Source organism: Hippocampus zosterae, chromosome 9, assembly GCF_025434085.1.
Source record: "Hippocampus zosterae strain Florida chromosome 9, ASM2543408v3, whole genome shotgun sequence".
NCBI classification, from domain to species: domain Eukaryota; kingdom Metazoa; phylum Chordata; class Actinopteri; order Syngnathiformes; family Syngnathidae; genus Hippocampus; species Hippocampus zosterae.
The window spans coordinates 14152658-14175348 of record NC_067459.1 but is presented as its reverse complement, the minus strand read 5'-3'; the positions used below and the strand labels follow the sequence as shown (position 1 = coordinate 14175348).

Below are 22691 nucleotides of genomic sequence, written 5' to 3'. Positions count from 1 at the left end.
CAGAGAGACTTTATTGCAGGCTAACTGGCCCAGATAAAACAAGACAATACATACAAAAGATAAAAAGACACATAAAGTACCATATGCAACATATTGACCCAACAAATAAATGTTTAAATAACGTCAGAAGAGACTAATTTAACAACACCTATTCATAATGCGAAAGTCGGTGACCTCAGAGGAGGTCATTTATGTTAATATTCTTTCAATTTTGTATAATGACCTCTTTTAAGGTGGTGAAATGTTCATAAAGCTTGTGAACTCATTCTTTTTTTAATCTATCACTTTCTTCCACACGGAACCAAACGTATCGACAAGAAACGTAACACTACATCTTCCACTGCAGTAGGGGGCGCTGTTTTCCAAGCAGGCTCTCACAACAAATAAGAACGTCATCCTTTCACGTTTGCAAATGCTACCGGCGCTAACAACAAGTTAAGGTACTGGTGTGGTCGGACAAAACTCGACGGGAACAGTTTCTGTTGCGCAAAATCCACAACACTGGTGAGTTTAAGTCAAAGTTGACGTTGTAACTATCAAAAAAATAGACTCTCTGGCCTCAGCGGTGGTGTCGAGTTCGGTCAGTCGAAAAGCAAGGGGCCTGGGAAAAGTGTAGGATCGATGCTAAATGTTGCTGGCTAACATTAGCGTCCATGTTGCGTATTTGATTAGAGGGGGGATGGGAAGCCTAACTGGCTCTATTTTTACTTTGCTGGCTTGCTTTGTTGAATGAATTTAGAGTGTTAAGGTTGTGTGCTGTTGGCGGCCAGGCGTTGACATTCAAAGTCGTCGTTGACGTTTACTTTGAAGATGCTTTTGGAAACGGGCGTGCTAAACGCTACTAGCGTGCGTCAGCTGACGGTTAGCGGACAGCATTGCCGCGTTCCATTCCTATCCTACCCAAGTGTGGCGTCCGAAGACCGTGCCTTAAACAACTATTTAAATCGAATGCTGGACTCATTTGCTCGAATTACATCATTAGTCTTTACATATTTCCCAGATCTTCTTGTTAGAAGTCATTTAATGCGCTCTGATATTTATTTATGAATGGCGTCAATGTGTCAAAATTGGACTAAAGTTCAACATTGTTCTTCAAAACTGTGGGGGAAATAAAAGCGACGGGGAGCTCTTTTTGGGAGGGAAGGCTTAAACAAAGGAAAAGACACGCTGATATCGCAATTGTAAAAACCTTTTTGGAGGAATCCTTTATCTTATATGAACACAAGCATAAGTGGTTAGACAAAGCTTAACACGGAAATGGATTGATTGGGACCTCCGAAATCTGGCAGCCTCAATGTAAAATGACTGCTAATGCAGGAAATATTTTTCAAATAAATACTGCATTGTACCATGGTCATGATTGCTCCAATGCTGCTCCCATTTTACCATATTGGTCCATCATTCAATTAACTGATGTGTTTTCTGTTTTATTGGTATCACTGCTATTGCGTGATACAGGTATTTAAATTGGGATCAAGGCTGTGACGATGTGGCCAGGGGAGGTTCTGGTATTTGGCAGGGCAAAATTTTGATAACCGGTTAGTCTGCTGAATTAAAAAAACAAAACATCTCTAGCAATTATTTAACACAACAATAACCACATGAATTGCATACAGGTGACTGCTTTGCAATACTTATTCGGCATGGGTGTCTGAGGTTATCGCTTTAGTGCCTTAATAGACTGCTTATTATACATTTTTGTTGACAAACACCAAAACCAAGAATAGAACCAACACAGCATGTGACAACGTTACGGATTTTTTTTTTCAGGTATTTCATCAGGAGACTTCGACCTGCTGAAATGGGAGGTATGAGGAGTTCCTACTTGGAAATATGATAACACTGTCCCCACTGCGTTAGACATGGCAATACAATTCTAACTGGAAATGTATTCACTATAAAAAAGACCTGGGAGTATATTGTGCACGTGAATACTTTATTGATGTAACGTGTACCCAGTGAGGAAACATATCACTGAGTTTTCTCTCTCTTTTCTCCCTGTCAGACCCGTCTTACAACAGAGACTGTCCCCTGGACTGCAAAGTATACGTTGGAAATCTTGGAAACAATGGCAATAAGGCAGAGTTAGAATCAGCTTTTGGATACTTTGGCCCTTTAAGAAGTGTTTGGGTTGCCAGGAACCCGCCTGGCTTTGCCTTTGTCGAGTTTGAAGATCCAAGAGATGCCTCTGATGCTGTGAGAGAACTGGATGGAAGGTAACACATGTTCTTCCTTGTTCGTCATCCAACGTAGTCACTATTTGCAATCACGCTAACTGTAAAATGCTTTTTGTTCTTGTTTATTGTCTTCTTTTTTTAAAGCTCAATGTGTGGATGTCAAGTCCGTGTTGAATTATCCACTGGGGAAAAGCGTTCTAGAAGCCGCGGACCTCCTCCATCGTGGAGTCGGTACCCTAGGGATGAGGGCAGGCGTCATAGCTCTCCAGCTAGACGCAGGTAAGTCTCTAAATCCACGTCGTGTTTTTAATGTGCCACTTGCAGTATGAACACACGGCTGATTTCCCCAAACTGATTTGAAAATATTACAGCTTGATAAATTGTTGATAACAAAAGCATGATGATGATTCACAATGATCTGTTTGCCTCATGCAGTTCTTATATACAGTATATTTGGCAGTGCCAAATTAGACCCAACTGTCCAAAGCAGCTTTTGTCTGCTCCCAACAAGAGAATTTCTAATTTTTGTAAAAATACACTACTCTTAGCACTGCTTTAATTCAAACATTATCAAACTTATACCTATTCATAGATTATTTTAGAATACATTTGTCGGTATAAATTTTGTTTTGCTGAGTTCAGTTTTCCATCTATTAATAAACTGAACCCCGTTGCAGAGTCACCACCACGCTTCTCAACATCTGAGTCAGTCAACTAGTCCTCTTTCAGCATCATGTGACTGCTGACCAGCGATCTGCTTGGCTGGTTTTGTCACATGACCCAGGCGCAGCGCCAGTCGTCAGGTTCCACCAACCTTTTGGTTCCTGAGCATGCAGTTCACGGCATCCTCCTCTGCTCCAACCTTAAACCAATCAACAGCAGCCCGCCTCACTTTATCAACCAATCGGCGTCTTTACTCGTACTATTCGCCACAGTATCAACGGGAGCGGCCATTGGCTTACATCCCTCCCCCCTAAAGACAGGGAAACTCTACAGCCGTCCCCTGCAGCCAGCAAACAAGCAACTTCTTATCGGCAACATTTGCAGCATGTGGCAGATCCTCTCTGCAATTTCACCTCCCTCGCCAGGGCTACCATGCGCCATTTCTTTCTTGTCCAAACCCCCCCCCAAAAAAATAGTAAGTTGCTTTTATCATGCTCTTTATAGTTTTTGAGTTTTTCCTATTTCAAAACTCACATGTTCCACTTGGCAGTTGTCTAGTTTAAATATTTCAAAGCATCTCAGTCGAGCGGCAAAACATTGCAGAGCCTTTCTGGTCTGGCGTTTTAATTGACGACAATCAGTTGCCTGTGTACATGATAGGTTTCATGGCTCAACAACTGGCCATTTGGGGTGACCTTGCAGTTTTGGTTGTTTTTCCTTTTCTTTCAAAACAACTTCACTTCTAGCAGAACTGTCTCCTGCGTAGTTCAAACCCGATGCAACATTTCATCAATACTTAGTTGGTTTGCTGCAGTGCCTCTTTTGAGCCAGCAAACATCTTAAAACAGACACGCGTCTGTATTTTGTTTCCTATTTTTGTGCTGTAATATGTACTTGGGTACAGTATGTAATTTTTTTTTTTTTACACGCCATACAAAAGTAGTGACACTTGGAGAGTATTGCGTAGTTTGTAGATGCGTATCAATCTTTTAAGCCCACTTTACCATGATAGAATCTTCCCCGCCCCCCAAGTGAGATCCATGGTTGAGCATTGATCTGAACTGGTCATTGGTTATTCTTTTTTTTATTTTTATTTTTTAACACAAAAACTTTTTTTTTAAATGTTAGCCGTTATCTGGGAGTTCCACCGAGATGATCCTACGAGTTTTCCATTGTACCTAAACATTTCAATGCAGTTAAAAAGTTTTCCCGGTTTCGCCTACATTTTAGATCACCTCGGAAGAGGAGCCTGAGCCGCAGTCGCAGCAGGTTTGTGCAAATGAAGACTCCTCCCTCACCCCTCTTTGATGCATTGAGGAATTATTAAGCATTCTTTTCCCCTTTAGGTCTCTTTCACGAGACAGACGCAGATATCGATCTACTTCCAGAGACAAGACCCGTAAGCGATCAAGATCAATCTCGCGGTCAAGGAGGTATGTAAACTTTCATGTTTCCAATCTACCCTAACTGAAGGACTATTTGGTGTTTTATCGTTCTATTGTTTGTGCCCTTTCTTTTGCAGCCGATCTCGCTCTAATGACAGGAAATGAGGAAGTTACAAAATGGCTTATGTGTGTGGGGACTCCAATTTTTATAGTCATGCTTTCTTTTTAGATGTTACTTAACAACTCGTGGTGGTGTTCGGGTTGTCCAAGTATCCCTGACATTACAGTCAGTTACCAATAAAGGACATTTTTCCTCTGTATTTCGGTTCATTCAGCATGATTATTTTGCTTATCTTGCAGGCTTTGATTTGTACCTGGTTTAATTAATTATCCTCCATCTATCCAATTGTCAGATTAAAATGTTTTTTTTAATTTTGCTGTTCATTTGTGTGATGGAAAACAGACTCAAGTGGGGCTGTTACCGAAAGCAGGATCTGCAGCTATTTGTCATTGTCACATTTTTGAAACATTTCCCTTTTTCCTATTTGAGCTCTGACAACTTTGCTGATGAAGGTGAATCGTTTGGTCAATAAATGATTTTTCCCAAGTCAGACATTTTTCATCCTTATTTGAGATTTGATATGTATATATTGGAGTACAACACTAAAACTAAACCAAGAATGATCTTGCTACAAGTGAAAGTCACACAGGAAGCGTCCAGTCACTTGCCGTAAAAGACACACCTCCCACGTATGGACTTGACTTCCCTTCCAGTCGTGACTGTTTTCAGACAGCAAAAGCTGATTAGCCGATGACACAGGCACACATCAGGGTAAGTGTTTTTACAGTGAATTTGTATATGCCATGTAATCTTTTGAAAAAGACCCAATTGTTTAGAAACGATTAAGAATTGCTAAAGAAGTGCTTAACATACTCTGATAAAGAGCCAACATGTACCGGTATTTACATGCTTGTACTGTACTTGGATTAAAACATGTAGGACAGCAGATCATGCCTGGTCCTAGTGGAAAAAAGAGACTTGGCTCTCGTCGGAGGGGTCCAACACAAGTTGAAATGCCAGAGGATTTGACTGCAGCAAATCAGTCTCCACAACCAGAAGAGAGTGTTAAACCTTTCGGTGAATTGTCTGATGAAGGCCATACCCCTTTGGAAACCCATGGGATGCTTTCATCACAGCAGAAGTCAGGCAGGAGAAAGCTTGGCTCAAACAGACGAACTAAAAGAAACGATTCTGAGCAGTCTGCAATCGAATCGTGCCACAAACCAGCAAAGGAAGTTGAGAAAAATGCAAATACAGAAAACGAAGCAAAAATGACACGTGCAGTTCATGAAAGGGAGTTCTGTGAAGTAGATGATGGTTCCGCGTATGGGGCGCATTCGTATTCAGAGGACACGCCTGTTCGTGCTTTGGACCCCAGCTATTGTGATTCTGATGTAGGGAGACATGACCCCATACGTGGAAAATTGTATTTGGATCACGGTGACAGTAAATGGGATGTTGGTCATGACAAACCAGTGGAAGACGCTGGACAACAGTGGTCAGTTAAGCAAAAACTACAAGACCCGCCAACTTTCACAGCGATGTCATCACAACGTCTGTCTATTGATACAGAAAAGGAAGATCTAAATGAATATCCGCTACAGCCAACTGCAGCTTCTCAGGGTGACTATTTAAATATCCAATTGCATGAAACAGATGTTGCAGGAAATCCAGAGAGGCCTCCGGAAGAAAGTTGCTGCTCTGAAAATGTGGAAAGTAAATGCAGTGTTGAGCAAGTAAATTATTCACCTGCAATGGGGGAAGTGCCTTCAAATGAGGAACATGAGCCTTCTGACTTTTTGCAAGTCAAACGTGACCAGCTTGCAGATCAAAATGAAATCGAAGAGATCAAGTCACTCGAATCTGACCAAAAGTATTACCCTGAAATCGGGGCCTGTGTTGATAGAGAAGCTATTGATAAATGTCTTGAAGATCGAAAAAAGGAAGTAGCTCAACATGATGCATTTCCACAGAGTGTAAAAAGCCCTCCTGATTCATGTTTAAACCCACATCAAGAGGAGATTTTGACAGAGAAAACAGTGGTTTTGTACCAGGGAGATCATTGTCACGCACCTGAAACCGACGAGGCACTGATCAACATCGAACAAATGGAAACCACACCTTGTCAAGCAAAAGAGGTCAACGACCAAGTCAAGGCCAAACTGGACCAGAGTACGGATGGAGTCCTGACTACGATGACAGACTGTGTCTTGTCGTCGCAAAGTGTGCAACCAGAATATGTTTTTGTTTTTGACTCCCAAAATCCAGACAGCAATGCAAGCACAGATGAACGGAGAGAATCTTTCAGCCCGGATAGGAACAGGAAAAAACTGGGTTCCAGTCGCCAGAGCAAAAAAAGCCATGAAATGGTCAATGCTGCTGAGACAAACTCTGATTCAAAATATGACGCTCCTGGAAAGACAAGTAATGATGATGAGCCCGCCAAAATGGAAGGAACGACATCTACAATAGAAGCAGTTGAGCAGAAAAAGATACAGCTGAAAGAAATGGACACTTTAGACCCTTTTCTCAGTGAAGACATGCATCAGCTTGTCGAAGGAAACGCGCGTTCAAACTCAACTGTACCCCAAACGCTAACTCGGCTATCAAATTGCGAGGACATGCCGAAGGAGGTACTTCCCATAGATAAAACCAAAACAAAAGCAACGGACGAAAATCAAACTTTATTACAGGATGGAAATCTTGGAGATATCCTGGAGATAAGCATGCCCCAAACCAGCTTTCACAAAGTCACAGAAATTGAGTCCGGTGCAGCGATAGCCGCCATTTCTTCACCAAAAGCCGAAATATCCGCAGATGAACATGAGCACTTTGGCTTTTCTCAAGTCGAAGAAGCTCTGCATCCAGACAAGGATTTAATTGGGAAGCCCAAGTTATTAGAAACAGACCAAACAAAAGACTCGGAGACGATGGGAAAGGGACTTAGAGGTGATGTTGATACAAATGTTCAAAACCTTGTCGAGTCAAGTTTAAATCCACAGGATGAAGCGGAAAAACACCTTATGGAGGGCAACACGGAGGTTTTAGCGCAGAAAGATGAAAATAATGCTGCTTCTAACACCACAGAGACGTGGATCGTCATGGAAAAAACACACCCCACACAAACTCGGGAACAGAAACTTGTTTTTGACTCTCAAAGTGAGGACGGGATTGCTAGCGCAGATCAACAAAAAGACTCCTTCGGCCAAGACACGAGCAGGAGACAACTGGGGTCGAGTGGGCGCGTCAAAAGAAGCGAGGTTAACGGTGAATTTAATGATGAGGCTATCGGAGAGACAAGAGACGGCGATAATCAACCCGGGGACCTTAAAGAAGCCACCCTTCAAATTGAAACGGCAGAGCTGGAAAAGTCACAGCTCCGAGAAACGGGCAATTCAAACACCTTTCAAGCTGAACCCATGATTGATCTAGTCAGAGAAAATGCCCAAGCAAGATTATCTGAATTGATGACTTCAAATACACATTCAAACACGACTGTGCCCGAACTGCTAATTGAACGATCAAATTCCGGGGAGATGTCAGAGAAGGAAGAACTTCCCATTGTTGCATTCAAAACAAAAGCAAAGGAGGAAAATGAGACTTTGCCCCAGAACGAAAATCTACATGAGTATTTGGTGAGTCAAGCACTTTTCGATGCAGACGTTGCAACACCGGAGGTTAGCACGTCTAAAAGCGGCCTTGATAGCGATGCAGGAATTGAGTGCAATGAAGCGAAAGCCACAATTTCCTCACCAAAAGCAGAAACATCCACAGACGAACAACGTGAGCACTTGGACTTTTCTCAAGTCAGAGACGCTCGGTATACAGACGGCATTTTAACGAAATCATCAGAAACGGGCCAAAATGAAGACTGTGAAATTTTGAGCTCAGCTAGGAACAGGAGAAAATTAGGGTCTAGTCGCCGGAACAAAGGAACTCTCGGGAAGGACTCTGCTGCTGAAACATACAACGAATCTCCAGACAGTGCTGCCGGAAACGACAAAGATAGAGCGGATCCACCAGTGACAAAAGACTTGACGTTTATGATCAACTCCACCGAGATGGGAAACGCTGAAAAAAATAGCCACGACGACGATGCCGAGAGTGAGTGCGGGCCAACAAATGCCACAATTTCATTACCTAAAGAGGAAGTGGAGGATAAGCGTGAGCTGGCTAGCATATCTGGAGGCTACCGTGCCGAATTTTTCGAGAATGTCAATCCTGTAGAAGGTAGTAACGAGCTAAATCATGTTGATGACTCTGCAGTTCAAGAGGTCTGCTCTAATGCTGGCGTCATGCCGACGGAAGCCTCTGCAGACTGCGAGGAATTCATCACGGTGTACGGGCCACAGTACAACCCAGATATAACACTGCCAGTGGCAGCAGAGCCAGCCGGGCAGCAAGTATCACAACATGACACGAAAGCAATATTCAAAGCCACTGAGAAAATGGTCGTTGAAGTTGTGAAAAGCCAAGTCATTCGTGAGCAAGACTCTCTTCCTCCAAATCCCGACAAAAATGGCATTGCCGGTTCTCAAGGGCAAGTCCCAGACACACCGTTTATCTCCCATCAGCACACAAATGTTTGGTCTGCATCACGCTTGAATGTACAACAGTCAGAAGAAACCTTCCAGGAAAAAAGCATGGAGGCCGCGTCTTTTAAAGAATCACTGGAAGACATTCTAAAAGCTGTGGAAGAAAGAAGGCATCATTCAGATGCAACGGGACGGTCAAATGTGACTTTGACTCCTCCTAGGAAGAGAAAGATGGGCTCCACTCGCAGGTCTCGTATGAACGGGAAACAGGGGCTGGAAATGGACAGAGAAACCGATACGGGAACTCTAGAAAATGGTGACGTCCAGACCGATGTACCACAAACGGAAGCGTTACAAAGGGCCGAAAAAGAGCAGGATTTCAACACGATTGAGGCTGAACCGAAGCACCAAAACAGTCCCAGAGAAAGCAACCTGATATCAGCCACCAGTGATGTCATAACTGTCTCTCCAGAGCAGGTGTCCCCACATGATACTTCCCACGCAGCTGACGTGACAAGTGACAGAGACACGATAGCTTGCACGGAGACATTCGAACCTGATTATGTTCCTGTGCCCGTGGACACGGAGAGCAAAAACAAACATCAGCTGCTTTCCAATAAATGTGGTCTCGATAGCGAGGCCGCAAAACAGGATGTCAAGATAGTGCAAGGCCAAGATACAACTGAACTACCCGGTAATGAGCTCACGGTTGAACAATCCAATATACCATCGCTAAAGACTGAGGGTGAAAGAGCTCCTGATAGAAACTTGAAGAGTCCCGGTTTGAACTCGACAAGTAAAAAAAGAGAGATGGGCTCTGCGCGCAGAAATCTCGGCACCAAGTCAAAGGGGGACTTGGAGCTGAAGTTGGATTTGAATCGTGAGGTACCGGTCACGGCCCTTGTGCAAAATGTGATGACAGAGCATGCCTGTCAAAGCGAAGATGAAAAGTTGACACCAGAGAGCTCGGCCTTTGCGCCAACCAAGCAAGAAAACACTTGCGAGCCTCCAAGCACTTCCCCGCTTCATCAGACAAGCGAAGAAAATCAAACTTCGGCGCATCATCCAGTTCAACTTGGCATCGGGGAAAAAGAGTCCGCCGCGGCCGAACTTGATACGCTCTCAGAAATCGAGCTAGCGGGTAGAAAACGGAAATTGGGCTCTCACCGCAAGTCCAGACTACACCAAACTCATGTTCATCAAAGTGAAAAAGACAACCTGACGCAAAAACAACGTGGCAGAGTTTTGACATCAATCACGCACGAACAAGCAGATGACATCATTCGAGGGCCTGAAGAATCACAGGTAAGAGACAAAACACAAAATGTACATGTGTCAACTGATCCTCAGTTTGGATCAGTTTGCCGCGGTCGTCGTCATTAAGAAAATGTGACCTGTGATGACAAACGGAAACGTGAAGGCATGTCTGCTCATCTAAACTGGTTCATAAAGTGTCCATCGGTATTGTGATGCGCATTTTGAACGGGCCATTATCGGAACGTTTTTTTTTTAATTGATATATTGTACAGCCCTTGTTGATATTTCAGTAGGATAAGTGGACTTTTTTCCCCAAAGAGTGCTCGAGAAGAATGCTTACCTCAATCTTTTTCATTTTTTTCATTTTTGTATTTGTCAAATGAATGCTGCAAATGACTGAACGTCACCTCTTCAGAGCAATATCGGTGATCCCAAACCGTCATCCGATAGTTCAAAATCTGCGAGGTAAGAGTCTTTCATGACGCTGTCATTTGCAATTACAGTACATTGACAACATTGGATTTTACGCCTGATTTATCACAGAAACAAGACATCTGAGGAAGGGATGCCATCTCGAGCACATCAAGAAAAACTTCACCTGGCTCAAGATACTCAAAATGTCTCTTTGGGTATAACCGCACAATACTGTACTTGGGTCCGGCATTTGAATATGGGGATGATACAATCGATGTAATAATCCATTTTTGCTGGTGGGAACTTGATTTTAAAATACTTATGGGGTGGGTCTGAATATTTGGCTATTTAGTTTATAATAAGGCGAGCAATGTTAGCAGGTAAAGCGAACCCCTACAACGTGGTCATGGTTGGAGACAGCAACGTGGGCAAGACTTCGTTCATGAAACGAGCACAAAATGGGAAGTTTTTTCCAGATTTGCCTGCCTCTGCTGGTAAAAGCCGTTAATATTACCCCTCACAAATCTAATTTGAAAAAAAAAAGTCACATTGAATCATGCCACGCTCACGTGTTTTGAAGGCCTTGATACATGCCTGTGGACTGTGGTTGTGGACGGCAGACCTGTGGTGCTCCAGCTGTGGGATACAGCCGGTCAAGAAAGGTAAAACTATTGTCCTTTTTTATAGAGCAAAAACATTTCGTCCCTCCAGCAAGTTCACGTGAAGGTGACTCATTACATAATGTTCAAACAAGGCAGCTGTAGAAAACTTATTAAAAGCTTGAAATATTTTCTTCACCACTTCAAAGCAACTGGCTGTAGGGCATCATTTCTTAATTTTATTTTTATAAATTTATTTTTGTCCCCCCATTTTGTTGTGTGAACTATGTGGTTGCGGAGGAGCCGAGATTCCCGGAGAAGGTTCGACGTTAGATTCTCTGTGCATGTGCGACACTAATGGCGACATTTTGAAATATCGGAGTTCAGATCAGGTCCATGGCTCAAATACGGTGGCCAACAGGTACAAATCCGCTGTCAACGGCCGAAAGCAACAAACACAGAAAAACCGTAAACACATTGATGCTGGGGGTAAAAAAAACGTGCAACCTAAACACACATTTCAGTACCGAAGAATTAGGCAATCCAATCCGGTTTTTCCAGGGGATCTGGTCTCACAGGACTGATCATGTCTACTCCCTTGCGGCAGGGCAAACTTCGGTTTAGCATAATTTTATTTTTTATTTTTTGCCAATGTTTTTGAGTTTGTGTTTTGGATTTCTGCAGCGCTATTTTGTTTGGGGGTTTTTTGCATTCATTTTGTGGTTTGTAATGTTGGCTTCATCATCATTGCTGTGATTGCAACATTTCTCTCTAATTTGTGGAGGGATTTTCAATATATATATATAATATATATATATATAAAACCGAAATGCTGCAAACGGCCAACTATATATATATATATATATATATATATATATATATATATATATATATATATTCATTCATTCATTCATCTTCCGAACCGCTTGATCCTCACTAGGGTCGCGGGGGCTGCTGGAGCCTATCCCAGCTGTCTTCGGGCAGTAGGCGGGGGGGACACCCTGAATCGGTTGCCAGCCAATCGCAGGGCACACAGAAACGAATAACCATTCGCACTCACACTCACACCTAGGGACAATTTAGAGTGTTCAATCAGCCTGCTACGCATGTTTTTGGAATGTGGGAGGAAACCGGAGCACCCGGAGAAAACCCACACAGGCCCGGGGAGAACATGCAAACTCCACACAGGGAGGCCGTAGCTGGAATCGAACCCGGTACCTCTGATATATATATATATATAGTTGGCCGTTTGCAGCATTTCGGTTTTTTTTTTGTTTTCTTTTGTTTTTTGGTTACATATATCTGCACGTCTTTTTTTTTTTTTTTAACTTGTAACGTTCGACCATTGGTAGCGGCTTTGCCTCAGAGGGCCACTACAGTATACTCATACACCACCCGCGCACATATCTATGTTTAAGAACTTTGCTAATGTGATGGTGGTCGTCTTGTGATAGTGACTGCATAATCGGATTGTCCAGGGAAGAATGTTTTGTGTGTGTGTGTTTAAGGGAATTTGGCAGGCAACAGCCTACAGACGTTAAAACCACAGTTATTTCTTGAGTGTTTCCTGTTGTCACAGAGCAGTTTAACAAGCTTGCTTTGTCTTTTTGCCGACAACATTATTTAAAGGGAATTTGCAAATCAACTTGTTTCAAATTTTCCCATTCTGATGGCTTTCAAAGGTTTCGCAGCATCACCAATCAGGTATTCCATCGAGCGCGTGCATTTCTCCTGATGTATGACATCACTTCCTCTCAAAGCTTCACCGCCGTCCACTACTGGGCAAGATGCATCCAGGTGAGTTCTGAATTAGACACACTTTTATTTGGTTGGTTCTGTATCATGCTGCACTGTTTTGTCGCCGAATATTGTGTTGCGGGACTCTTGAAGCTTTGTGTGAATGACAGTTTCCAGAATAATCATCCTTATTTGCCCTGTGGGAATCACTAAAAGATAATCTTATGCAGCTTGGCGTGGACATAAAATGATCCAAATTCACTTTATTGGTTGTTGCATCATATTTTGTGATGTATTTAATTTGGCCCTGGAGGCCTTCATAACAACTGAAAAGGTCACTTTTGTGTTTTTGCCTCCAAGCTCAGAACAGGCCAAAATAGGCATTTCAGTGCCAGGAGCAGTTAAAATGCATAACTAATGGATTTAGTAGTATTCAGAGAAGTTTGAAGCTCAAGTTTGACAAAAGATTGGCCACTGACGATCGGGACCTAACATGTAGCCAAATAATTGTTTTCAGGAAGCGGCCATGGAAAATGTTCCAGTTTTACTTCTCGGAAATAAAAGCGATCACGTTGAGCGTCGTGTTACAACTGAAGAGGGTCAGAATGTTGCAAAGGTATGTATGTGGTTTAGCGCCGCTCCTCCTGCCCCCAGGGAAGAAACAAACATTTCTGTAATTGTAATTTATTCTTTGAATAGAAGTTAAAGGCAGACTTTATGGAGTGCAGCGCCGTCTCCGGCGACAATGTGATTCAGTCTTTGGAAGCAGTTGCCAGGTAATTTATCTTGTAGGTCTGTTTTGAAGTATATAAATTAACATTGAGAGTGTGCGTCGTTGCCTGTCGTCGTTACCAGGTTGTTGAGTCATAAAGATGATGGAAGAAATGAAACCCTGGTGTTGCACAAAGCACCTCCAAAGAAGAAAGCAGGATGTTGCTGAACAAAGTGCATCTGAGAATTATTTTTTTTGGTCAGTTTTACCCTTTCCCCCACCCATCTCTAATACCGTTATTGACATAAATGGTTTCCTGGTAAAACTATGCCGAAGAATAATGATAGACCAATACTGAAGTTTGCCCCAAGCGTAAAATGCTTTTAAATCCAGGTTACAAACAATGCTCCTCCCAGACTTATAATCATGCTCTTGTATTGTTGGTCTTGAATTCTTCTGTTTATCAAATATTGCACATGTGTTTGCCTCTAAATGTTTTGTAACTATGTGAAGCACATTGAATTAACTGGTGAATGAATTGTGCCGTACAAATAAAGCTGCCTTGCATTGTGCTGTACTGCTTTGATTGACAACCGTAATAATGACTTGTCATATGGTGTTTATTGGGTTGTACATGTACTACAATGCTGAATAATGTTCAAAGAAAATTACATTTTAATTACCATTTGTGTTTCGAAACTCTCCTTTAAAAAAAGCTGTGGATGACAAATAGCTTCTTGTTCTTGTCGTTAATCAGCCTTTGTGAGCGTTCTTTTGGATTGACAAGGCAGCGCTGGTCTCAGTTTGGACAAAGTGTCCCTTGCAGCTATGGAGAGTATGACAATAATGTGATTGCCTCATCACAAGGAAGCTTCTGTCATCGGCAAATGTTGACACACCGCCGCCTCTTGGACATTGTAATCACAGGGCCGTCAAACTGCCTTCCGAGATGATCTTAGCCGGCGCATGTTTCTGGGCTCATGGTGGACTGAGATGGTCGTAGCTTCATGTTCCTTCACTTGAATGTGCTTCTCTGTTCCTATGTTCTTCTTGGTTGCTTCTGGCGTTTGTCATCACAGTCTTTGATCGACTGGAGAGTCTGTTTTTCCTCGCGGCGTGGTACTGTCGAACGGCCCGCGTGACATCAGCGGGCGTCCACTGGTGGCGGTTGAGGGCGTCCTGCAATGTGAAGGTGCCGTCTCTTGTGCGCCGAACCCCCTTGCAGACGGCCGTGCTGCGCAGCTCAAGTCCTATCTCGTGCACCACTTTGCGCAGGTATTTCTGTGTTTCGTTCAGGCACTGTACCTCTGAGAGCAGAACATTGCAAATGAAATTCTGGCGTAACGGCATTAAAATGGCACATCTGAGGGTGTTTTGACAGGCAGTTTACCCAGAGTGAAGTTAGGAGGTTGGAAGCGAATGCATCGCAGACCCGTCAAAATAGGCGGGGACTTCCCCTCTGGACCGAGAAAACCTTGCACGGCCATCTCGTAGGCTTCCTGTGAGCGCATGTCTACGTTGGCATACCTAGGACGGAGAAACATATCACATCCACGAAGCACTTTTGACATGAGTAGAGCCAAAATTGACATACGTTAACAAGGCCTTTTGATTTGCTCCCTGCAGCATTGCCAAAACTCGTTCCAGTTTATCTTGAGTGATATGATCTGTTGAGCAAACAAGTGAAGTTCAATAGTGACGGGTCATGTTAAGATATCCTGTATTTGTCCCACACTGGGGAAATTTACAGTGTTAAGACTGACTTAGACCGTGTAACAAATGTTTGTCTTCGATTTTTATAAACAGTCTATGCAAATAGCGCTCAGCATAATTTTTCAGTCGGAACCTGTTTGAGAATAATTTGAATGCGTTTCAACAAAACCTGCCAATGATAAGTATTTTCTTTCAAAAACAGGCCTTTTTTCCTTTTGTTAAAATGCATTGTTCCCAATCACAATGTACAGCAGTGGTTCGAGACATTTAATAGGTTGTAAAGATCTGAAAATTTGATTCATTTCAACAAATTCCATGAATTGAATTTACAGCAATAACAGGTTGCATTTGCTGGAATCTAAAGCTACTTCAATCAAAAATATCTCAACAAGTTACATTTGAACATAAGCCCTTGTAGTTGATAACAGCTTGGCAATTCTTGCATCCATTGAGAGCCCCCCCCCCCCCCCCCCCCCAAGGATGTCAGAATAAACCCCAGAGCTGCTTTTTGGATCTGAACTGCCTCCCAAGATCATCGCGATTCTGCTCCTACCTCCTTTTGGGGAAAGATTATTTTCAGTTCTTTACAACCTCTACCAGTTTACTTGAAAATTATGCTGAGTGTGTTGACTGTAAAAGTCAGAGAAAAACAATTTGCGAAATAATTTGGAATACGATGAAGTAACAGTGTTCAATGTCTTTTTCACACTTTATTGTTTCCAGGTCTATTTTAACCACCTAATAGTTTTTGTGAATGCAGTATTCAAACAGGTAAACATTATCAAATGAATTCACAAAAAGTACTTTTTTATGTTCAGGTTCATGTCCTTTAAGATATTGAATTTCTAAACTCACTTCATATTGAGCATTTTTTTATTTTCAGTTCGTCAAACCTTGAAAACATGCTAATGCGGGTATTTAAGAATTGTAGGCAACTGTCCACAGGCGTTATGTTACATACGAAGTAAGATGCAAGAGGCCAGCTTTTCTTAGAATTCGAAAGTACTAAACCAGTCATTTTCAGCGGGTACATAAAACAATAGCGGGGTGTTGGCTCCCTCTGGTGGTAATCAAAATGATTACTGCCTGAACTGTATCGTTGCACTTAACTTTTATTATATTTAATCTACAAGAAATTTGTTTTTGATGTTATGGAGTCATCTTTTTATCTTTTCTGCGCCATACATTTCAATTTAATGACTGAAGTACATTTTATTTAATGTTCCTTTATTTAAGCACAGTGTTAACGTTCACAATATTAGTGGCTTACAATGCTACATATACATACTTTTAAAGAATAACATAACTACCGTTTTTTATTCATACTTCGACCTACTTCGCTAGCCTACAATATTTTAATGTCGGTCATGATGGTCGTATTTTAAGGTTGGTGTGCTGGCAAAAGGCAAATATAAATGCAACATTGTTGAATTAGGTTAATAGGTTGAAAGATGTTTGTTGTTTTTTTCTCTTTCTTCTTTCTACATACATTCTTGCTGCTGGAGGCTGTAAATTTCCCCAGTGTGGGATGAATAAAGGATATCTTATCTTATGACACAGTCTAAATATAATAATGTAACAACAATACCATAATTGCATTAATGAGGTCGATGCGACCAAAGAAAAACATTGAGTGGATATTGTGGAGCAGGTATTACAGAATCCATACCATATGTGGATCTTTCCACAACTCGTCCCATGTGTGAGAAGTTATCTGTAGCGGTCCCAAACTCACCCTCCAATGTGTAGTCCTGAAAAAGCAGGCATCATTGAATCTATGGCGATTGTGTGCAAATGACACCATAGTGTTATTTTGGTTGGAACCAGATGAAATTACCCTTGTGACTTTCATGTTGTAGAGGTCATTCAGAGCTCTATTTCCATTCCCAACACCAAGGACTTCATTTGAAATCAGACGTTATCATCAAATCAAGGATAAAAAAAAAACAGTTTCAACGAAATTAAGATCATACCCATTACTCCTGAGGAAAATGTATCCAAATGATGTCCAACACCAACTCGAAGATGCTGGAATTCAGGACCAGTTACTGAAACATTTTAATAATAAGTTTGTGTTCGTCTCTCGGTCAACTCAAAGTAATGTTATAATACATGCATGTACTACACTAAAGCTGAGGTGCGAGGATAACATTACTGAATTTAAGAGTGGCAGAAATGCATATCCACATACCCAAAGGGTGTTTGGACAGGACCGGGACGCAGACTGCTAACAGCCCCTTGGGAGTCTGAGTGTCACCGCCTGGTGGTGTCAAAAACCGGGTCTGCTCAGGAAGAGGCAGCGTTGGCAACGCATCTAAACCTGGAATATATACACATGGATATTTCAAAATATTTAAGAGTATTCGTATTGCGTGTGTATTTTTTAGAGAGGTGAAGCATGATGAGGAAGTCAGACCTTTAAGGAGCTTGGTCTCGATGGTGTCCCTCACGAGTTTCCAATGGACACCAGGAGGCTTGTAGACGCAAAACAGACCCTCTAACCTTCGGAAAAGTCGAACAGCAGGAGTTGCCATATTTTAACTTCGATTAATGAAGCTTCTCTTGTTTTAGAGGACTAAACATGTCTCGAAACCTTGTGAACGCAGACTGATACTTGAACAACTGCGCATGTGCGTTTACAATTAGGCGTGCGCGACATAACTGCTTTTTTTGTATAGCGCCCCCGGCAGTATCGGATGTTACATCGGTTACGTAAGTACGCGTTTTTCCTGTGGTATCGAACGTATTCTCGCGATATCTATTTATAGTCCACTATAAACGGACGTAAACGACAATTTACACCACGTTAACAGTAACTTGAAACGAACGAGGTGACTGTGCCCACGTAAGATATACCGTACAAACTTAATTTTTTACACCTTAGTCGCGGGCAGATGATTGTGACCTTGTCTCGATTTGGGTACACGTTCGCCGACCGCCAACCAGAAAGCTAACACCACTACTTAAAACTGAGATCGTTTGTTAATGTGTGGGAGGCCGTATAATTTTAAACACACATGCAATGCCAGTGACATGAACGTATCTTGTTATTCAGGGGGAAACCAAATTGTAGTTCTGGCTTAGAACTACAATTTATAGCCAAGATGTCGGGAAATTACAAACCTCATAACCGGATTGGCAGATTCGTCCTCTACCATATACTGTACTAAGGCCATGTCATTAAATTTTATTGAATAATTTAAACATGTAAAATGAATTCTTTATTTATCTTTTTTGGTTATATTTACTGATATCCACCAAACAGCCACAAAACACGCACGTACGCAGGATACGACGAATCTGCGAGTCGTTGGGATACTGGTAAATCCTGCCGGCATTCGGTTTTGTGTTTATTGTGGTCTAAACGGTAACACTGGCAATGTGTGCGTCATAATCCGGGTTCGCGGATGTGAGATTAACCCTGATAATTGGTGACCTTCGTGCATTTTTTTCAGAGACTATATTACGTTTTCCCTACTGGGGTTCGTAAACATCATTGGAAATTATGATGCCGCTGTTTGTCCAGCAGGGGGCAGCGTGATTCAGGGGCACCTACAAAAAGTACCAAGAATTGTGGGATGAAGTAAAGAATACCGGTACCTTGTATTTAATCGAAGAGAGAGGGAAATACTTTATTTCAGTTAAATTACAAATGCCATCAAATATTTTCAACCATCATATCACTTCAGGATGTGAGTTTGGCCCTGTATGTTCCCACGCTCAAGGTTAATTGAATTGCCGCTAGATAATAGGCACATTCAGAATTTCGGGCCCTGGAACAGTTGCCCACTTTTCCCAATTACGTGATTCAGTCTTCATGCCACCATTCTCGCCCCATTAGTCACTGTCTAGACTAAAGAATTCTGCAAGAAACAATGCACTCCCTCCTCCGTTTTTATATTGACTTTTTAAGACGTCATGGATGAAAATGTCATCTTTTACCCACTATGGGATTGTCAACAGTAGTGTTGTTCGGATGCAGGATTCTCAGTGGCTATACAGTTTCTGGAACTTGAAGTTGTCTTGTGTCATACCCCAACAGGTGCGATGCACACCCCTCTGCGGTGGGTGCTCTGGGATGTGAAAGACACCCTGCTGAGGGTGCGTTCCTCGGTCGGTGAGCAGTACTGCGACGAGGCTAAACGAATGGGTCTGAGCCTCACGCCTTCCGAGGTGGACGCTGCTTTCCGTCAGGCATATCGACATCATTCCAGCCGATTCCCAAACTACGGCATCGCTCAGGGACTTGATGGACAGTCGTGGTGGACGGCGGTGGTGAAGGCCACCTTCTTTCAGTGCAGGGTGCGTGACCCGGCCCTGCTCAGTACAATGGCCACCAACCTATACCAGAACTTCAGTCATGCTGAGAACTGGGAGGTAAATGATGTGATTGTTGGTTGTATGTCAACAGGTTTTAGAGCCCAAAACATAATTGAAACCACTTAAGTTAGGGATATTTGCCTTTTGGGTAACATTTCGGAACTGGTTGTTCTCAGAGGGAAGTGGCCACAGAGCTTTACGTTGATTCATGTGACTTTTGCCATTTTGCTCATTGAGAGAACTGCAAAAAGTACCGAACCATAACAGTTGGACATGTGGATTGATAAGTTTAGATGCTATAATTAAATTTTTGCAAAAAGATTGTGTATTTTCCAAAATTTCATCTGAAATTCTAAAGTCCCCAACTTGTTTTCATCATATTATGTTGAATAATGTTTTTATATTTGAGGTATTTCCAGACTCCAAGTCATCTCTGGAGAGCTGCACCTCACTAGGACTGAAACTAGGAGTCGTTTCCAACTTTGACAACCGACTAGAAGCCATCTTACGCGGTTGCGGGCTGCTTTCGCACTTCAATTTCGTGGTGACGTCAGAGGCGGCAGGTGTCGAGAAGCCCCACGTGGCCATCTTTGAGCAGGCTCTGCAGAAGTGCGGCACGCCCCCTTCCAGCATTGCTCACGTTGGGGATCATTACGTGAACGACTACCTGGCATCTCGCTCAGCCGGAATCCACGGCTTCCTTTTGGACCGAACAAATAACTTTGAGCGACGTGATGTGCCGAAAGAGCATTGGCTCTCATCGTTGGATGATCTTCCAGCACTGCTAAAACAGCATATGAATGAATCCTTCTGATTATGTTGGAATATGTTTTACTCCCCTGTAAATATGTCAACCGCATGTTAGTCAGCATTTGAGATTAATTGCTTTCACAAAACACACATTTCTGACCAAAAAGCCGAGAAAACAAGCATTTTGTGAAAAGAAACATCTCAACCAGAACAATGACTTTGACCTAAAATATATATATATATATATATATGTATATATATATATATATATGATTTTATGTTAAATGTTTTGTAAAGCGCTTTCTTTCAGCTGCAGCTATATGAATAAAGATGTATCTTCTGACACCTCAAACTATGAAACAACAAAGACAAAATTTTTTATGGCAATTTTTTTTTTTAATGGGCCGAGAAACGGCATTCTTCATTTACAATATGAATCCGGTCTTTTCTCACAATCGCAACCTACTTTGTGTCACCCAAGACGGCACATGATTTGTTTATATCAATCGTATGCATACCCTCTTCAAATTTAAGCCACCTAAACATGTCCAATGTACATGTTGGCATTTCTTTCATTACCGACATAAGGCGAGATTCACCGCTGAATCTCCAAAACTGTGCTGAGCTGATCCCAAATCCAAACTGATGCAATGGCACCATCTACAGGGATCTGTTATTAAAGTAGTTTGCAAGGCTGTCTCAATATCCACCAATCAGGTTTTTGTTTTCTATTTGTCGATTATCAATCATCTGGGTTTTGCTAATTCACAAAGACTGAATCGAGCCAACCGGATTGTTCCCATTTGATGAATTTTGTTGCATTTTCATATTTCACTAAAATTTTTACCCCTCCAAGAGTCGTCACCTTACCGTGGTGGAGGGGTTTGAGTGTCCCAATGATCCTAGAAGCTAAGTTGTCTGGGGCTTTATGCCCCTGGCAGGGTCACCCATGGCAAACAGGCTCTCGGTGAGGGGCCAGACAAAGCACGGCTCAAAGACCCCTATGATGAATGAAATAAATGGATCTAGGTTTCCCTTGCCCGGACGCGGGTCACCGGGGCCCCCCTCTGGAGCCAGGCCTGGAGGTGGGGCTCATTGGCAAGCGCCTGGTGGCCGGGCCTACACCCATGGGGCCCGGTCGGGCACAGCCCGAAGAGGCAACGTGGGTCCCCCTTCCCATGGGCTCACCACCCATGAGAGGGGCCAAAGGGGTCGGGTGCTATGTGAGCTGGGCGGCAGCCAAAGGCGGGGACCCTGGAGGTCCGATCCTCGGCTGCAGAAGCTAGCTCTTGGGACATGGAATGTCACCTCTCTGGCAGGGAAGGAGCCCGAGCTGGTATGTGAGGCAGAGAATTTCCGACTGGATATAGTCGGACTTGCCTCCACACACAGCCTGGGTTCTGGTGCCAGTTCTCTCGAGAGGGGTTGGACTCTCTTCCACTCTGGAGTTGCTCACGGTGAGAGGCGCAGAGCAGGTGTGGGCATACTCATTGCCCCCCGGCTCAGTGCCTGTACATTGGGGTTCACACCGGTAGACGAGAGGGTTGCCTCCCTCTGCCTTCGGGTGGGTGGACGGGTCCTGACTGTTGTTTGTGCATATGCACCAAACAGCAGCTCAGCATACCCACCCTTTTTGGAGTCCTTGGAGGGTGTGCTGGAGAGTACTCCTGCTGGGGACTCCCTTGTTCTGCTGGGGGACTTCAATGCTCACGTGGGCAATGACAGTGAGACCTGGAGGGGCGTGATTGGGAGGAACGGCCCCCCCGATCAGAACCCGAGTGGTGTTTTGTTATTGGACTTCTGTGCTCGTCACGGATTGTCCATAACGAACACCTTGTTCAAACATAAGGGTGTCCCCGTATGTGCACTTGGCACCAGGACACCCTAGGCCGCAGTTCGATGATCGACTTTGTAGTTGTATCATCGGATTTGCGGCCGCATGTTCTGGACACTCGGGTGAAGAGAGGGGCGGAGCTGTCAACTGATCACCACCTGGTGGTGAGTAGGCTCCGATGGTGGGGGAAGATGCCGGTCCGTCCTGGCAGACCCAAACGTATAGTGAGGGTTCGTTGGGAGCGTCTGGCGGAATCTCCTGTCAGAAGGAGTTTCAACTCCCACCTCCGACAGAGCTTTTCCCATGTTCCGGGGGACGCGGGGGACATTGAGCCCGAGTGGACCGTGTTCCGTGCCTCTATTGTTGAGGCGGCCAATCTGAGTTGTGGCCGTAAGGTGGTTGGTGCCTGTCGTGGCGGCAACCCCCGTACTCGCTGGTGGACACCAGCAGTAAGGGATGCCGTCAAGCTGAAGAAGGAGTCCTATCGAGCCTTTATGGCCTGTGGGACCCCAGAGGCAGCTGACGGGTATCGAC

At 43.4% G+C, this 22691-nt stretch overlaps 4 protein-coding genes across 6 annotated transcripts; 3 read left to right on the top strand and 1 right to left on the bottom strand.

Moving 5' to 3' along the window:
- Window positions 1-349: 349 nt before the first annotated feature.
- Window positions 350-4836, top strand: srsf3a (serine and arginine rich splicing factor 3a). Its single transcript, XM_052075518.1, has 7 exons — window positions 350-504; window positions 1771-1808; window positions 2006-2216; window positions 2322-2456; window positions 4071-4109; window positions 4187-4273; window positions 4363-4836. Exons 2-7 carry the CDS (start codon window positions 1802-1804, stop codon window positions 4388-4390), a joined length of 507 nt encoding a protein of 168 aa, XP_051931478.1. The 5' UTR covers window positions 350-504; window positions 1771-1801; the 3' UTR covers window positions 4391-4836.
- On the top strand, window positions 874-14117 carry rab44 (RAB44, member RAS oncogene family). The gene is made up of 10 exons (XM_052075448.1): window positions 874-882; window positions 7465-10126; window positions 10494-10543; window positions 10622-10707; window positions 10870-10986; window positions 11073-11154; window positions 12774-12888; window positions 13346-13444; window positions 13528-13604; window positions 13684-14117. The coding sequence occupies exons 2-10, from the start codon at window positions 7706-7708 to the stop codon at window positions 13766-13768; spliced, it is 3132 nt and encodes a 1043-aa protein (XP_051931408.1). The 5' UTR covers window positions 874-882; window positions 7465-7705; the 3' UTR covers window positions 13769-14117.
- Window positions 14118-14142: 25 nt separating this feature from the next.
- On the bottom strand, window positions 14143-17917 carry trub2 (TruB pseudouridine (psi) synthase family member 2). Its single transcript, XM_052075499.1, has 8 exons — window positions 17670-17917; window positions 17445-17573; window positions 17227-17301; window positions 17091-17152; window positions 16923-17004; window positions 15135-15207; window positions 14931-15067; window positions 14143-14847 (listed from the first exon to the last, which is right to left on the bottom strand). Exons 1-8 carry the CDS (start codon window positions 17785-17787, stop codon window positions 14546-14548), a joined length of 978 nt encoding a protein of 325 aa, XP_051931459.1. The 5' UTR covers window positions 17788-17917; the 3' UTR covers window positions 14143-14545.
- Window positions 17918-17946: 29 nt separating this feature from the next.
- Window positions 17947-20675, top strand: hdhd3 (haloacid dehalogenase-like hydrolase domain containing 3). 3 transcript variants are annotated; one of them, XM_052075509.1, is made up of 3 exons: window positions 17947-17965; window positions 19296-19630; window positions 19983-20675. In XM_052075509.1, exons 1-3 carry the CDS (start codon window positions 17950-17952, stop codon window positions 20385-20387), a joined length of 756 nt encoding a protein of 251 aa, XP_051931469.1. In that variant the 5' UTR covers window positions 17947-17949; the 3' UTR covers window positions 20388-20675. The 3 variants fall into 3 exon arrangements, with proteins under 3 accessions (XP_051931469.1, XP_051931470.1, XP_051931471.1); XM_052075510.1 differs by lacking the exon at window positions 17947-17965 and adding an exon at window positions 17975-18098; XM_052075511.1 differs by lacking the exon at window positions 17947-17965 and adding an exon at window positions 17976-18098 and having other exon boundaries at window positions 19293-19630.
- The last annotated feature ends 2016 nt before the right edge of the window (window positions 20676-22691 follow it).